Source organism: Macaca thibetana, chromosome 14, assembly GCF_024542745.1.
Source record: "Macaca thibetana thibetana isolate TM-01 chromosome 14, ASM2454274v1, whole genome shotgun sequence".
Classification (NCBI taxonomy): domain Eukaryota; kingdom Metazoa; phylum Chordata; class Mammalia; order Primates; family Cercopithecidae; genus Macaca; species Macaca thibetana.
Window position 1 is genome coordinate 66,923,038 of NC_065591.1, and position 18,195 is coordinate 66,941,232.

Sequence of the window (18,195 nt, forward strand, 5' to 3'; positions counted from 1 at the left end):
TTCTTTATATCTATAATTTTTCTGTTATACAACAAGCATAAAGTACTTTATAAAGATGCTTGGGTTTCCCTAACAAGATATGTCTCAAGTCAAGGAGAAAGGAGAATCTAGAAATCAAAAAAAATGGCCGGGCGCAGTGGCTCAAGCCTGTAATCCCAACACTTTGGGAGGCCGAGACGGGCGGATCACGAGGTCAGGAGATCGAGACCATCCTGGCTAACACAGTGAAACCCCATCTCTACTAAAAAAAATACAAAAAACTAGCCGGGCGAGGTGGCGGGCGCCTATAGTCCCAGCTACTCGGGAGGCTGAGGCAGGAGAAAGGTGTAAACCCGGGAGGCGGAGCTTGCAGTGAGCTGAGATCCGGCCACTGCACTTCAGCCTGGGCGACAGAGCGAGACTCCGTCTCAAAAAAAAAAAAAAAAGAAAGAAAGAAATTAAAAAAAAAAAAAAAGTAAGTGAAGTAGGGAAAATCTGGACCCTAAACTCTGAATGCTTTGATGTAACAGTCTATGGTTCTGTGATGTTACAATCCAGGATCCACGTTTCTGTGATTCCTGAGATCCCTTCCCAGGCCTAATGTATCATATACTCAGCTATCCTTTTACCAGGAAGCCTTCCCTGACTACCCCCTAAGTCTGGGTTAGGGGCCCCTCAGCTCCATATCCAGTGTGTCCCCATTCATAGCACTTCCCACACTTTGTAATGGTCTGATAATACCCTCAGCTTCACTTTTATAGCAACAATGAAAGTAGAGGTATATTATTTGCGTTATTTCACTGTATTTCTGGGGCATAGCATGGTACCTAGGATATAGTAGGTGCTCAATAAATAAATATAGGATGAATATGGTTAAATGAAAGCCGTAAGAGAATTATTCAAGTATGAGAATGGATGAAGTTTAAAAAGATGGTGGTGGGACGGGCGCAGTGGCTCACACCTGTAATCTCAGCACTTTGGGACGTCGAGGCAGGCAGACCACTTGAGATCAGGAGTTCAAGACCAGCCTGGCCAACATGGTAAAACCCCATCTCTACTAAAATTACAAAAATTAGCCAGGCGTAGTGGTGCATACCTATAATTCCAGCTACTTGGGAGGCTGAGGGAGGAGAATCGCTTGAACTCAGGAGGCAGAGGTTGCAGTGAGCCAAGATCGCACCACTGCACTCCAGCCTGGGTGACAAAACAAGACTCCAGCTCAAAAAATAAATAAATAAATAAACAAATAAATAAATAAATATAAAAAGATGGTGGTGATGATCCTTGTCTCTGAGTGAGCAGACTCCAGGGATTTCTTCTTCTATCTATACTTCCATTTGGCTGTCAGGAGCCATGGGCATTGGGCTTAGAAAATGCTTTATAGGAGCCAGGCATGGTGGCTTGTGCCTGTAATTCCAACTCTTTGGGAGGCTGGGCAGGAAGAATGCTTGAGACCATGAGTTCAAGACCAGCCTAGGCAACATAGTGAAACCCCATCTCCACAAAAAATTAAAAATTAGCCAGGCATGGTGGCACATGCCTGTTGTCCCGGCTATCGGGAGGCTGAGGAGGGAAGATCGCTTGAGCCCAGGAGTTTAAGGTTATAGTGAGCTATGATCACGCCACTGCACTCCTGCCTGGGCAACAGAGCAAGACCCTGTCTCTAAAAACGAAAAAAAAAAGAAAGAAAATGCTTCATAGGAACAGAGTCCACAGCCACTGTCAGGCTGAGCCAAGAAAACAGCTGATACATCCCAAACAGGCCTCTGCCCAGCTCTGACCAGTGGCGATCCCATTCATCATTCACTCACCACTGAGCCATCACACAGCCACTGCCAGTGCAATGCTCTAGGGGCACTAACATAAACAACGGGTGGTCCCTGCTGACAAAAGACCACAGCATAGCCTAGTTAGAGAAACCCACTAAGAAAAATGGCCACTGTACACTGAGCTTTCCCTATGAGCAAGGCGCTGTGCTAAGCACTTCACATACATTATTATATTCCTTCTAAATACTCCAATTTTTCAGAGAAGAAGCCCAGACTCAGAAACCCTACCTAACTTGTCCAGAATCACAAAGCTAGTATCAGAAAACACATAGGAGAGAAACCTCATGAATGGACCACCTATGGGAAATCATTTAGACAAGACATATCTTACTCAGCATCAGAAAACTCACACTGGAAAGATCATCCATGAATGTGGATTCAGTACTAGTGAATTATGTAAGCACTGGTAATAATTCCTTTCTTTGTATTAGAAAATTAATATTAGAAAAAAAATGCTACAAATGCAGGGAATGTCAGAAGACCTTCAGATATTTACTCACCCTTCAGTCAACATTAGAAAACTTATCCAAGAGAGGCCGGGCACGGTGGCTCATGCCTGTAATCCAAGAACTTTGGGAGGCTGAGGCGGGCAGATCACGAGATCAGGAGTTCAAGACCAGCCTGGCCAACATGGTGAAACCCTGTCTCTGCTAAAAATACAAAAATTAGCCGGATGTGGTGGCACGTGCCTGTAATCCCAGCTACTCAGGAGGCTGAGGCAGGAGAATCGCTTGAACCCGGGAGGCGAGGTTGCAGTGAGCTGAGATTGCGCCACTGCACTCCAGCCTGGGCAACACAGTGAGACTCTGTCTCAAACAACAACAACAAAAAGAAAGCTTATCCAGGAGAGAAACCAAGTCCAGTTACTGCTCTAAGCTGGTTATAAATATCAACTCACTTATTTCTCCAACAACTCTATAACAAGTATTACTATTATCCCACTTCACAGATAAGAAAACTGAGGCACAGAGAGGTTAAGTAATTTGCCTAGGGTCACACAGCGAGTAAACAACAGATCTAGATATCAGAGCCCAGGTACTCCAGCTCCAGAGACCACACTTTTAATCACTCACAATACTGCCTGAGAGGTGGGATTATGTGGTTCTATCTGGAGAGTCAAGAAAGCCTTCAGAGCTGGCCGCTGTGGCTCATGCCTTTAGTCCCGGCACTTTGGGAGGCTGAGGTGGGCAGATCACGAGGTCAAGAGATTGAGACCATCCTGGCCGACATGGCAAAACCCCATCTCTACTAAAAACACAAAACTTAGCTGGGCGTGGTGGTGGGCACCTGTAGTCCCAGCTACTCTGGAGGCTGAGGCAGCAGAATCACTTGAACCCAGGAGGAGGAGGGTGCAGTGAGCCAAGATCGCGCCACTGCACTCCAGCCTGGCAACAGAGCAAGACTCCATCTCAAAAAACAAAAACAAAAAAGCCTTCAAGGGAAGAGGTAGCAATGAGGAAAATCTTGAAGGACACACGAGGTGCAGAAGGGGTGACCACACTGCAGGCAGAGGCCTGGAGAGGGCAACTGAGTCCACCGGGTGCTCAGGAGACAGCGAGCCTCTGGCGTGGCTGGAGTGTACCCCAAGTGCCTGGGAGGAGCCCCAGGGGAAGAGGCTGGGCTGGAGAATGGTCCGTTCGCTCCACAGAGAATCACGGAGAACTTGTATGTGTGGGCCCTCGGCTAGGAGGGTAGGGCCGTGAAGGGTCTTGAGTGCTGGGCCGAGGAAGTTGGACCTTATCCAGAAGGCAATGGGGAGCGATGGGCATTTGAGGGAAGAGAGACTGATGGGCCAGGGCCATATTTTGGATCCAGAGAGGCCCTCAATTCCATAATGTTCCCCCATCCCTGCCCGATAGCAGCCATGGCTCAGCTGGGTAGGGTGGGGAGACGCAAGGGGGCATTCACTCAGACTCAACCGCCCTACATTCTGACCCACTTTCCTGGGTGTGAGAGCAGCCATCAGGGAGCAGGGAGGTGTGGGGAGCAGGTGGCAGCGGCTGCAGAGAGGTTCCTAGGCCTTTATCACATTCTCCCTGGTAGCAGAGTTATTTGTGTACCAGCTTGTCTGCCCTGCCAGAATTTCCCAGCCCTCCCTGTGTTAGAGCGTGGTCTGCCTGTTTACCCACCATCAGTGCACCTGCTTTTCAGGACAGCCCGGGAGGGGGAAGCAGGCAGGAAGGCAAGAAATGTCACCCCATTTCAGAGATTTCCGGAGCCTGAGGGAGCACAGTCCCACCTGCTTCATTTCCCAGATGGAGAAATCAAAGTGAGAGAAGAGCCTCACACCAGGCCAGGAAGCTCAGGCTCAGGGAGACTCACTAGTGTGCCCAGAGTCAGACTGGGATGGGGACTGCTGGCTTCTGTGGTTCCCGTCTCCTGTCACATCCCTGCTGAAATCTGCCATGGCTCCCAGGGCACAGGGCAGTGCCTGGCAGGCCAGAGGGGTCAGGGATGGTAGCTGGGGGGTGAGGGGTTCTGGCCAAGTCAGTCTCCTGGGCTGCAGACTTCCCATAGACTTCTAGGCAGACAGCAATTCCCCAAGCCTCCTGCTGCATTCATGGGTTCACTTTTTTGGCCATGAAGCATGTTTGTGAAAACTCTCAGGTGGTGCAGAGTGAGGAAAGAGGGGGCCATGGACAGAGGGGAGAGTTTCTTAAAAGAGCTTGGCTTACTTTCTGTTAACCCATGAAACTGGAGATCTGAAAATCAAGGGCTGATCAAAATTTCCCCAGGTGGGCTGGCAGCTGGGTACCAAAGAGCCCACAGACTGTGCCTGAGCGCTGCCCAGCCTTCCCGGGGCTGAGATTCAGAAAGAGAAGGTTGTTGGCAGTCAAAAGAGCCCAGAGGCTGAAGCAGACAGTCCCTGCCTGAGTCCCTGCTTGAGCCCAGTGTGACCTCAGGCCCGTTTCCTATCCTCTCGAAGGCTCAGCTTCCTTCGCCTGGAGAATGGGGATAATACCCACCCCACAGGCTGGGGATATGTGTAAAAACCTGGTCCCCAGTAGTGACTCAACACAGAGAAGCTAACATTGTTGATGCTATGATACTACAATTATCATCATCATTATCCTGGCCAGTGTCCCGTCCCCACCCCCTGCTCAGGGAGAGTTCTCCCCCAAATGTCCCTCAGGTGGGAAAGCCTTGCTGCTGGGAGGAGACGGTCGTGTTACTCCTACTGGGACAGGGAAAGGTTTAAGTTGTCTGTCTCCCTACAGTCATGGGTAGAAAACACTTTATGATGTTTTTCCCCAGATTATTATTACATTATTATTATTATTATTTGGAGATGGAGTCTCTCTCTGTCACTCAGGCTGGACTGGAGTGGCATGATCTTGGCTCACTGCAACCTCCGCCTCCTGGGTTAAAGCAATTCTCCTGCCTCAGCCTCCGGAGTAGCTGGGACGACAGGTGCGCGCCACCATGCCCAGCTAATTATTGTATTTTTAGTAAAGACAGGGTTTCAGCATATTGGCCAGGCTGGTTTCAAACTCCTGACCTCAAGTGATCTGCCCACCTCGGCCTCCCAAAGTGCTGGGATTACAGGTGTGAGTCACTGTGCCCCCACTTTTTCCCAGTGTAGACATCCACATTCCAGAAATTTCCGTGTACGTGCCCTGCTCTTCCCTCTTCCTGTACTATCCTTTGCATCAGTTCTACCAGTTGCAGCCCTTCCCATCCTTCACACAGTCCCACCGTCACCACACCCAAGAAGCCTTCCTTGACTGCCTTGGCTTAAAGTGCTCTTGCCCTGACTCCTCTGCCCTTGTTCCCTCCTTTGCTTCCTTCCATTCGTCTTTCTTATTTCCCTCCTTTCTTTTCTTCCCTTTATTTTTCAAATCTCTGGACCTGGGGCTGTTTTTACCTGTAGGAGGTGCAGGCCCCAGTCGGTGTTGTTCCCCAGAGCACCTACAGGGCAGTGGGAGGCAGACACTCCACTAACGAGCAAGCCCTCCCTCAAAAGCACAGTGGGAGGGTGGAAGGAGGTGCATGTGTGATGTGCCCAGCTCCGTTCCAGGCACACACCAGGCACCCAGCACACATGTGCATCTTTCCCTCCCTCTCCTGCTGGCCCCTGAGCATCCAAACAGGGCCTGCACACAGCTGCTCCTGAGTGGACGCCACGGAACTGAAATGATGGCAAGCCCCAGGGAGCAGAAACTGTGACTTCAGTCACTTATGTTCCTTGGTACATAGTAGGTGCTTAATAAAGATTTTGAATGAACAAACAAGAGCCAAGCCCTGAGCTTGAAGCTGGGAAAAAATAGGACCTGGGCCAAGAAGTGGCAGCCTCACCACCTGGATGAGCACCATGGATGTGCAGCCTCGGCAGGAACTCATTAGCTATAGGGCGCTCCTGACACAAGACAGGCCAGTATTTTCCCAGCAGAAAGATTTTATTTAAAGGGGGTTTTTGTTTGGTTTGTTTGTTTTGCCAATTTCAACATGCAAACTTTTAAGGATATAGAATAACGTATGTTAAGATAAGATATTAATTCAAAAACATCACTAATTTCTTCCTATTCTCACATTTCATAAAATGTCATAACAGATCCACTATGGCAGTATATCTCTGACTCTGTGTCCACTGTTCTGTGGATCAGTCAGTAAGCCAACAGGGTTCTCCATGGTCGGGGACTCTGTACAGACCGAAATCTAAGGTCTAAGGTGGCAGCTTTTTCCAGGGAAATAATTTTGGGGGGAAAAACTGCCTTATATTTATCTGGATGCGGTGCCCATGGTGTGCTGAGCTGGCTTGTACAGGCTCATAAGAGGCAAGTGTCACATTTTTAAGAATTTCGTGAGCTGGTTGTTAAACACAGCCAGTACCATTGGTTCTCAGCCGGGGGGTGAATTTGCACCCCAGGGGACACCTGGCAATGTCTGGAGACATTGTGAGCTGTCATGATTTGTGGAAGAGGTGCTACTAACACCTAGCAGGTAGAGGCCAGGGATGCCGCCTGTATAATGCACATGTCAGTGTCCCCAACCCCCTAGCAAAGGATCTCCAGCCCAAAATGTTATGGTGCTGATGCTGAGAAACCCTGCTTGGAGCAGTGGCTCATGCCTGCAATCCCAGCACTCTGGAAGGCTGAGGTGGGAGGATCGCTTGAGCCCAGGAGTTTGAGACCAGGCTGGGCAACATAGTGAGACCTGTCTTTAAAAAAAGAGAAAAAAAAAGTTAAAAAAAAAAGAATAATAGAAATCCTAATGTGAAGTTACAATTAAACAAAATCTATTAAAAGCAAAGGGAATGCATTTTCTTTTTTTTTTTTTTTTTTTTTTTTTTTTTTGAGACAGAGTCTTGCTCTGTTGCCCTAGAATGTGGAATGCAGTGATGTGATCTCGGCTCACTGCAACCCCCACCTCCTGGGCTCATGCAATTCTCATGCCTCAGCCTCCCAAGTAGCTGGGATTACAGGTGTGCGCCACCACACCCAGCCAATTTTTGTATTTTTTTTTTTTTTTTTTGGTAGAGATGGAGTTTCACCATGTTGGCCAGGCTAGTCTTGAACTCCTGACTTCAAGTGATCCTCCCGCTTCGGCCTCCCAGAGTGCTGGAATTACAGGCATGAGAAACCATGACTGGTCCAGGAATGCATTTTCAAAACTGATTACTTACTAATTATTTTACTGTTGTCACTATCATACCCTCAAGGGTATTTATGCCTACTACACCTGTATGATGGAAATGCTATACAATGGTGTCTGCTGTTCATCTCTTCCCAACTGCACATTCAATGACTTCACGTTGGTAAGAGTGAAATCTGAAGTCAGAGAATTTACATCACAGAAATTGGCAGATGCTAAAATCCCCCACCCTCCTTTTTTTCTGGAGGGCCAGTTGTTACCAGCACACTATTGGGTGTAACCCTAAGTAGAGAAGAGAAATTCACAATCTTGATGAATCCTTCCCAGTTTCCAGCCCAGGCAGACGACTCAGCACCAGCCTGTTGTATGGATCAAGGATCTGAATGTGGTCATGTGCACACACTCTACACACCATGCACAGAAAGACACACACAAATACTAAACACACACATGCATCACACTCCCCATACACATCTTGTCTACAAACCCCCACATATACAACATACACACAGCATATAACCGACTACACATGCACCCCATAGCAGCCCTTCAGTCAGCAGGGGAATAGTTTGAATAATGAGAAAAACAAGCAAAAGAATGACAACCTGACTGATCAAATTCCTTGATGTCTGAGCACCTTTACCTTTACTCCCTCCTCATCCTCTGTGATCCACCCTTCCCCACACACCCCGACATCACACTGCAAAGGCAAAAGTCTCAACTCCCACAGGAAGCACCAAACGTACTGATCCCATTTCAGTCCTGCTGGAGGCCCTGGCCACATGGCTCCCCATCCCTGCTCTGTACCCAGCTCTCAGGAGACTCCAGAGCTGAGTCTGACCTTGGCCTCTTCCCAGATCCCATAACAAGGAGTTCCCTGGGCAACTCCACCCATCTGACCACTTCAGCTGCCACCAGATGCTAGTAAGTCCAAACCTCGTCTCCAGCCAGACCCTCTCTGACCCCACACCCATCAGCCTTCAGACATCTCTACTTGATGTCCCCCAACTCCTTAGACAAGTCCTAAACAGCCTTTCCCCCTCTCTGCCCCACACTGTTCCTCCCCGTGTTCTCCATCCCCACCTATGCCAGAGGCTGGTGCACAGGAAGCATTCAATGCACATCTCATGGAGAGAGGAAGAAATCATGTAAATCCCAGAAAGAGAGGAAAAGCAAACTTCCTGGTAAGGCAGATAGAAAGTCTTACCCCATTTTACAGATGAGAGCCCAGAGATTCAGTGGAGTGAAGAGGCCAGCCCAGGAGCAGCACCAAAGCCGTGGACTGTGAGGTGGAGGGAGCCTGAGCTGGGGGCCGCAGGCAGCAGCAACCAGGCCAGGGCCAGCCCCGCAGGCTCAGCTCTCACTAGCTCCAAGCGAGGGGTTAGTTACAAAGAAAAGGAAAAGGCGTTCCTGATATGCGTCCTGTTTCCTCTCCTCCTCCGGGCTTCTCAGGCCATGGAGGGCGGATGTCCCCGGGCTGGCAGCACTCTGCCTGTACACAGATGGGCAGTGGGTGAGGGTCTCCCCAAAGATGCTGAGGGTCTCCCTAGACCACTTTCCATTCCAGCAGTCCAGCCTGCATGAAGACAGGGGCTCACCAGAGTGACCCATCAAGTTTCCCTTCCAGCCTGGGGGAGCCCTTACCCCTTATCTGCAGTAGGTACTTATCACAGCCAGGCATCTCCTGTCCATCAGAGGATCCCAGACAGACACCTTCACCAGGAAGGCTTCTATGTCACCCTCACTTAAAGCAGGGGGCCTCCTTACAGTCTCCTGTAAGGAGTCTCCTGTCTTCCCTTCCTCCCTGCCCCACAGCAGCCAAGTTCATAACTGCCCAGCTCCATGCGTAGCTGCTGCCTGTGGGACCTGGCCTCCCCATGAATCAGGTAGGGGAAGGGGTCAAAGGTGAAGGGGTCAAAGGTGAAGGCCATAAATGGGGTTTCTTGAGTAAGCCTCCATCAGACAGGGGTCCTTCCTGAGGACAGAGGTCAGGGCTCCTCTCTCAAATAGGGAATCTCTCCGAGGGAAGTGACCGCAGCTCCCCCATCAGATTGGAGGCTCCTGCAGGATGGAGACCATGCCTCCTTCCTCAGACACACGGCTCCTAGAGGACAAGAGGACTGTGTCCCCTCTGTTACACAGGCAGTCCCAGGAAACAGAAGCCACGTTGCCCCATCAGACAGGAGTGTCCTGGAGGTCAGGGCCATGCCTCCTCCATCACACCAGGAGCTCCCAGAGGGCATGATCCCCATCTGCTCCCTCTCCCCAGAAGTTCCCAGGACAGACTTCAGCTCAGTCTAACACACGGGGAAGGGCTTCCCTCTGGAGCCCTTGCTCACACCCTCCCCTGCCCAGGGTCCCACTCCAATTCCCCATTTATGCTCTCCATTGAACTGAAGCCACCATGCCATATTTATGACAGCTGTGTGTCTGGACAGAGGCCAGCACCCTCTGGAGAGACAGCAAGGGGACAAGAAGGGGATCCCTGACAAGAGGATCCCAGGACAGACCATGGCCCCAGCTCTGGCTGGATGTGACCCAGATGAGTATCCACATCTGCCTCTGCCACTAACTGGGCAAGCCTCTTACCCCATGGCCACGGATAGCACCATCCCCATCATCAAACTTTATCAGCACCCACTCCTGGCTAAAGTGGAATAAAGCATCAGGGACAGGGGATAGCAGGCCCTTCCTTAGTCCCACTGTGAGGACAACACTAGCCCTCCCTGGGTGCCGGCCCTGAGCCTGGTCCAAGCAACCTCCGCAGTCGTCTTTCCTACTCACAGCAGCTCCAGGGAACCGCTATTAGTTAGCATCGATCCACAAAGTACTTTGCCGACACTTTATGAGCTCAGTCTCACCAGAGGCCCCAGGGACCATGAACAAGAGGCAGAAACCAAGGCCCAGGAGCTCAGGCCACTGAGTAGAGCCAGGGAGTCGCTGAGCCAGCATTTGAAACCAGGTCCTATGACCAAGGCCCAAGTGAGCCCAGAGACAGCACTAAGTAAATATTTGCAGAATGCCTGTTCACTGAAAAGCAATCTGACTGGATTTTGGTAACAATCTGAGTATATTTTCTTTTTTTTTTTTTTTTTTTTTTTTTTTTTTGAGACGGAGTCTCGCTCTGTAGCCCAGGCTGGAGTGCAGTGGCCGGATCTCAGCTCACTGCAAGCTCCGCCTCCCGGGTTCACGCCATTCTCCGGCCTCAGCCTCCCGAGTAGCTGGGACTACAGGCGCTGCCACCTCGCCCGGCTATTTTTTGTATTTCTTAGTAGAGACAGGGTTTCACCGTGTTAGCCAGGATGGTCTCGATCTCCTGACCTCGTGATCCGCCCGTCTCGGCCTCCCAAAGTGCTGGGATTACAGGCTTGAGCCACCGCGCCCGGCCAGGGTATATTTTCTTATTAAAAAATTTGGCCAGGCACAGTAGCTCACGCCTGTAATCCCAGCACTGTGGGAGGCCGAGGCAGGTGGATCACTTGAGGTCAGGAATTCAAGACCAGCCTGGCCAATATGGTGAAACCCCGTCTCTACTAAAAATAAAAAAATTAGCTGGACGTGGTGGCACACACCTATAATGCCAGCTATTTGGGAGGCTGAGGCAGGAGAACTGCTTTAACCCGGGAGACAGAGGTTGCAGTGAGCCAAGATCACACCACTGTACTCTAGCCTTGGCGAAAGAGTGAGACTCCATCTCAAAAAAAAAAAAAAAAAAAAAAAAAAAAAAAAAGTCCTACGATAACATTTTTTTTGGAGGAAGGGTCTCACTATATTGTCTTCATCTCCTGGGCGCAAGTGAGCCTCCCACCTCAGCGTCCTGAGTAGCTGCAACTACAGGTACATGCCATCGTGCCCAGTGATTATTTTAAGACATATCATTTATTAATTTGTCATGTGCTAGGTACTTTATATATTTATGTTTAATCTCAAGGATAACTCACGGAGAAAAAGCCAGTATCCTCTTTTTACAGAATTGGAAACTGGAGGCTAGGGAGGGGAAAGAGATAAGTTACCCAGTTCAGGGGAGGCAATGCCCGCCTGGTGGCCCCAAAGCCTCTGCTCCTTTTCCTGCCCACACAGCTCCCTGTGCTCTTAGAAGGTGGCCTGGGGAGGCCAGAGGCCCACAAATGGGCGCAGCCAGCATCAAAGTGCTCAGGCAGCCTGCCTGGTGGGCCTGACCCCACATTGCAGGGACCCCTGGAGGAGAGGGCTTAAGCCCTGATCCCTCAGGGAGCTTTGCCAGGCCTCTCTGAGGACACGCCCCTGCCTTAGTGGGCATCATTCATTTGAGAACTTGCCCCCCAGGATGGGAACTCCTCCAGGGCAAGGCCTGTGCTTGGCACAGAGAAGGTGCATCATAAAGGAGTTAAGGGCACAAGCTTAGGGTCAGGCAGGCCTATAGCCTCATCACCCTGCTGCACAGCCGTCTGGAGGGAAATGAGGCCCTGGCACAGAGTTGGAGCTCTGTGAATGGTGCAAATACAAACCCCCACCACAGCAAGCAGACCCACTGGTGGCCTTGGGCAGGTCCTTGTCCATCTTGGCTTCAGCTGGCTTACGGGCTCTCACAGGGGGTCACGTTACCTCACAGGAGCCTAGATAGCTGAGGGGAGATAATGGGTACATGAGGAGTCCTGGGGAGACCAGAGTGCTGAGCAGAGACAAAGGCCTGATATTAGGACAAGGCTGAATTATGGAGCATTTTAAATAAATGCATTTCCATTACTTCCAGGAACACACAGGCTTGCAGATAAGGTGGGCACAGCAAAGCCAACCAAGAGCAGCTGTGCCTCAGTGAGGCAGGGAGCAGGGGAGGAGCATTCTAGAGCATCTCCAGACCTTTCCCCAGACACACACTGGGACTTGGTAATATGCATCCCCCAAACCTTTCACCTGCTCCTCAAACCAGTTCCCTTTTATGGCTTCAGGATGGGTGGTCAGAAGCCCACAGAAGGAACGGTGCTGGCCCTCTTCTTAGCCACCAATCTATCTGGAATGACCTCCCCAGAGCCAGCTCTGCCTGCTGCAACCTTGAAGCTCAGGCCATCTGATCCCAAACCTCAGGGAGAACTGCACAAATGGAAATGGATGTGGGGAGCAATTGGGAACAGGGTCTTGCTCTCTCTCCTGGTATTTAATGGCTGTGTTTGGACATGGCATCTTACCTTCCCTGTCCTCACCTGGATAACAGGGCAACACAGCCTGCTTCAAGGTGTTGAGGGGGATGAAAGGCTGATGTCTGTATATGCCTGGCATGTAACCTGGGTTCAACATAGGTAGGTGAGTGCACTGAGAGGCACTGGGAACACCGAGGAGAACAAGGCCATCCAGGGCCCTGCCTCTGTGGGGCTTAAAGTCTAGCAGGGGGAAAAGGTATAAGGAATGGCATATAAGAACATCTGAGGAAGTGGAGGAGCCTTTGATCACCACGCTACATTGTTTCCAACATTTATTTGATACTCTCTGTGTATCAAACCGGCACCAGGCAGTGGGACACAGCCTTCTCAGGGGGTTTGGAGTGTGGTGGATGAGCTTATGGAATGTGCTTCCTTAAGACCTAGATGGCCTTTCCTTCAGCACCGTCCCTTGGCTCAGATTTCACCCTCATCAGGAAACCTCATGAGCAACGCGGCCCCTGTGCTGTCTGATTATCAGCAGGAGGCAGTGGGCATAGGCATTCATGCCACAGAGAGCGATGGACCCGAATTATTTGGTCCCCTGCTTAATTTAGCTCAGGTTCGTGTGAATCTGATTGAGTCAGTCATGCAGTCTGCGCAATTCTAAGGGCTGGACTGACATGTGGCAACTTTGTACAGGCCAGACCCCAGGAGGCCGGCTCCCCAACTGCCTTTGCCACACTGCCTCTGTCCCATCACAACCACAGTGACCTTAAGGAGCAGAGGGGTCTGTTACAAATGTACTGCCCACACAGGGTGGGGTAGACAGATGTCCAAACCAATACCCTGCCCACCAAAGGCACCCCATGAGAGGGTTATAAAGAGGCCACAGGGCCAGGCACTGTGGCTCATGCCTGTAATCCCAGCACTTTGAAAGGTCGAGGCGGGCAGATCATCTGAGGTCAGGTGTTCGAGACCAGCCTGACCAACATGGTGAAACCCTGTCTCTACTAAAAATACAAAATTAGCTGGGCATGGTGGCACATGCCTGTAGTCCCAGCTACTTGGGAGGCTGAGGCAGGAGAATCACTTGAACCTGGTAGGCAGAGGTTGCAGTGAGCTGAGATGGTGCCATTGCACTCCAGCCTGGGCAACAAGAGCGAAACTCTGTCTCAAGAAAAAATAAAAATTAAAAAAATTAAGAGGCCACAGCAATTCCGAGGAGGGAGCAGCTCCATTCTCTCTGGGACGGGCAGGGGGCTGCTGACAAAGTTACAGAGAGCAGGCGACATCTGAGCTGGACTTGAAGCACAATGAAGAGTTTGTCAGACTGTCAAACTGCAGAAGAGAACATTAAAGGAACAGGCTATGCATGGAATGCACATCCTTATATAGCAGACTGCACATTTCAAAATCAGTTCAAAATCACAACCTCATTTCACCCTCTCAAATCCCATAATGGTGTTAACTGCCTCTCCCATGGCCCTCCACCCCGCTACACACAGGCAAACAAAAAAAGTGAGGTCCAGTGAAGGCAGATGATGAGCCCCAGGGCAAACGGTGACTAATTTCTGAGTAGAGGGAAGTGAGAGGTGGACTCTGGCTGAAATGGTCCTCTTCTCACTGAAGTGGGGGATTCCTGGCTTCCTGTCCGGCGGCAGAGCCCCACTTCGGCCCCTGCTGGCCTGTGACACACTCCTCTCATCCCCAACATACATACACACACTCCTGCAGCCACCAGGGCCTGTCAGAAGGGGCTGGCTGAGAGGGGGTGGCCGGCAGAGGAACCAAGCAGCAGGGCCTGGGCCAAGGGGCTGAGGAAAAGCTGACCATTCTAGATGAGAGGCCCTGCCCAGCCTCTTCCCCTTCTCTGAGTGCCGATCACCTCAGCCTCTCCCACTGCAAGTCTCATTCCGTAGCCTCTCCTCTCCATCTCTTGCAGTGGCTGCTGCTGGCCTCTCCCTTCTCCTTCCTCCACCCTCACCCTCCCCGGGGAGTGGTGAGCTCAGCCTTTCCCAGCAGCCGTCCCTGGGAAAGATGGGAAATGCACCAACGGGAACTGAGAATAGGCCTGCCCTTGGGAGGGAGTGGGAGAAGAGGCATTGGGGACAGGGCTCAAGTCTGCCACTTCCTAGGAACTCCTGGCCGCCGAAGGGACAGTCTGCCTGTGTGTACTGCATGCTGGAAGGACGTGGGCTCAGACTGTGTGGACTGCCAGGGACCTCATCTTACAGATGGGGAGACACAGGCCCCGGGAGAGGAGAAGGGGGACTGACGGCCTGTCCCAGGCACTGGGAGCCTTTCAGTTGTCTTGTTTCATGTCATCCACACAACTGCTCTGCAAGGTGTGTGTGGTAGGCTGAGTAACAGCCCCCCAAGATGCCCACATCCTAATCGCCAGAGCTGCGGCTGTGTTAGGTCATGTGGTAGAAGAGATTCTGCAGATGCAATTTTGTTCAGGGCCTTGAGATGGAGAGATTATCCTGCACGACCTGGGTGGGCCCAATGTCATCACAAGGGTCCTGACAAGAGGGAGGCAGGAGGGTCAGAGAGAGTAAAGGTGATGGGATGATGGAAGCATTGAAAGACAGACGAAAATCTACACTGCTGGCTTCAAAGCTAGAGGATGGGGCTGGGAGCCAAGGCATGCAGACAGCTTCTGGAAGCTAGCAGAGGCAAGGGAACGGATCCCCGCTAGAGTTTCCAGAGGACACAGCCCTGACAACCCATTTCAGGACTTTGGACCTCCAGAACTGTAAAAGAATACATTTGTGTTGTTTTAAGCCACTAAATATATGGTAATTTGTAGCAGGAGTAATAGGAGACTAATACGACAGGCATTCTCATTCCCATTCTGCGGACCAGGAAACTGAGGCTCGCAGAAGGCTCGTAACTCCCTCAGGCCAGGCGTGGTGGCTCACACCTGTAATCCCAGCACTTTGGGAGGCCAAGGCCGGCAGATCACTTGAGGTCAGGAGTTCTAGACCAACCTGGCCAACATGGTGAAATCCCGTTTCTACTAAAAATTCAAAAATTACAGGCATTGTGGCTTATGCCTATAATCCCAGGTACTTGGGAGGCTGAAGCAGGAGAATTGCTTAAACCTGGCAGGTGGAGGTTGCAGTGAGCTGAAATTGCGCCACTTCACTCCAGCCTGCACGACAGAGTGTGACTCCATCTCAAAAAATAATAACAATTATAATAATAACTCCCTTAGGTCATGCAAGAATCTCTATGAGCTCTTAAGGTTGGGGGCCCCTCAGCCAGGGCTTCAGGCTAGGGGGAGAGTCTGAGGAGGAGGCAGGGGTCTGCCACTGTAGGCTAAGGCTGAAGACAAGAGAGAACTGGAGAAGGTTAAGCTTTGTGCCTTATTACAGCTGGGCCCTTCCAGATCCCGTGACTAAGTCCTGCCATGTCCTGACTGAGAAGCAGGGAGGCATGTGACACACAGGAAGGGCCCTGGCTGTGCAGCTGGGATTGGCTGGCTGAGTGTTTGCCAGATTAACTGAGAAGATGAAATCCCCTACTTAGCTACTTGGATCCTGATAAAACCCCTGTGAGGAAACTTCTTATCCTTCTGCATTACTGGTAAGCAAAGCAGGTCCCCCGGGTTAGTGACTGGCCCAAGTTCTCCCAGCTAGTAAGCAGTGGAGTCTGGGTATTCATAATGAGCAACAGAAAAAGCATCACAGCCAGGCCTGATGGCTATTGAGTGCTTCCTATGTGCCTAACACTGCCTTAACAGTTGCAGGCATTTTCTTAATCATTCTAGATGCAAACCTGATCACGTGCCTCCTCTGCCTAAAAACTCTTAATGGCTCCCAAGAGCTCTTCACAATCTAGCCTCTGTCCAGCCTCCAGCCTCCCTCTCACCATGCTCCCTGCCCCCACACACCCTCTAGCCACACTGACCTTGGTCAGTTCCCTGGAGCCACCAACTTCCTTCTTACTTCAGGGTCTCTCCCACAGGACTCCAGCCCCACCAGCCTGGGGCCCCACTAACACAGGGTGGAGAAACCATGGGTCCTGGCCACCTCTGCTCCCCATTGTGGGTAAGGAAGGGATGGGACCACAGGTCAGCCCTCAATGGCAAGGGTCCTGGGAGGCTGGAGCTGAGAGGGCCCAAGTCAGCTGGTCATCTTCTTAGTAAAGGTAACAGCAGACTGGATGCAGCAGGGCATGGTGGTACAGCTCCCAGGGATGCACCCCCACCCCCCAGAAATGCAGACCCCAGGACACTGGAGCTGAGGGGGCTTGGGAACACAAGATGTCCCCCTAAGAGCACGCAGGCAACAGGAGGCCCACAGAAGAGCAGGGACTTGCTGCGGGCCCCACAGTATCACTCTGGGAGTCAGGTCAGAGCAATGGTTAAGGCTTTGGGGTCTGCCACTCACCAGTTGGGTAACTGAACCTCTAACTTTCATCTCTAACAACAGCACCTTTTTGTTTGTTTGTTTTTTGAAAAAAAAAAAAAACTTTGTTGCCCAGCCTGGAGTGAAGTGGCACCATCACAGCTCACTGCAGACTTGACCTCCCCAGGCTCAGGTGATCCTCCCACCTCAGCCTCCCAAGTATCTGGGACTACAGGCAGGCACCACACCACCACACCCAGCTCGTTTTTGTATTTTTTATAGAGACGGGGTTTTGCCATGTTGCCCAGGCTGGTCTCAAACTCCTGACCTCAGGTGATCCACCCACCTCGGCCTCCCAAAGTGCTGGGATTACAGGCGTGAGCCACCATGCCCGGCCAACAGTGCCTTTCTTCACTGATACATGTGGAGCACCTGGTTCGGTGCCCGGTGAACAGTGAGGCCCGTGGTAGATGACAGCTGCTCTTTCCATTGAGAGAACAGGGCCTGCACTCGGGACACCTGGGTCCCAGTTAGTGCTGCTTCCACCACCACCACCACCCCCTGGATGGGGGAGATCACCCGCTGTAGTGAATTTTAACAATTTCATGTTGCTTGGGCACCCATTCTGAATATGTCAGACTTTCTCATACCAGAAGTGGGGCTCAGTCACCCTTGACACAGCTTCCAGTGCTCGGCCTCCTCCCAGTTCAATGTAATCCATCCAGGTATGTGCCTTATGCAACCTCTTCCTGGTCACCACCTCGCCATGCGACAGCTAGACAGATGCCACCTAACTCGCCCATTGACCCCACACACACACCCACATGAGCTGCATGGATTTGCCACAGTGACCCCCCTCAGTCACCATGCCTTATGCCTGCTTGCTCTAATCCCACCAATTATATTTACCCACAGAAACCTGCGTGGGTAACATCCTGCACCCCAACAAAGCCTCCAGCCCACAGGTCCTCCCATCTCCCTCTTGCTCCAACTCGCTGGCTAAGCACGGTGTCCCAGGCAGCTCCCCGCTGCCCTCCCCTCTGTGAGTAATACTCTGCTTCTGTTATTTCCCGGGTTTTGCTGTGCTGCCTCCTCCGTGTCTCACCTGACCACACACTCTCCTAGAGAGTGGTTTTCTTGGTAGGAATAAACTGGACACAGGTCAGAAAAGAGCCACAGGGCACCTTCCACTATAAGTCAGTTTCCTGTGAGAGAGACACCTGGTCACGGCTGGATACTCAGGCATCAGACCATCCACCAGGATAAAGAAGCATCTCATCATGAAAGGCACACTGTGGACCCCCACGACCACCTGCCCTGGAACTC

The 18,195-nt window shown here is 51.3% G+C and overlaps 2 protein-coding genes across 19 annotated transcripts in view; one reads left to right on the forward strand and one right to left on the reverse strand.

The window, feature by feature from the left end:
* Positions 1-18,195, forward strand: part of RPS3 (ribosomal protein S3) — a 735,956-nt gene that overhangs the window by 614,714 nt on the left and 103,047 nt on the right. The window lies entirely within an intron of this gene.
* Positions 1-18,195, reverse strand: part of ARRB1 (arrestin beta 1) — a 91,437-nt gene that overhangs the window by 35,200 nt on the left and 38,042 nt on the right. The window contains exon 1 of one of the 6 annotated variants that reach the window (XM_050756247.1): positions 8,608-8,757. The exons of the other annotated variants lie outside the window; for them this stretch is intronic. Within the exon in view, the coding sequence (XP_050612204.1) occupies positions 8,608-8,612 (5 nt within the window). The 5' untranslated portion in view covers positions 8,613-8,757. Of the gene's footprint in view, positions 1-8,607; positions 8,758-18,195 lie in introns of those variants that run through there. 6 annotated transcript variants of the gene reach the window in all.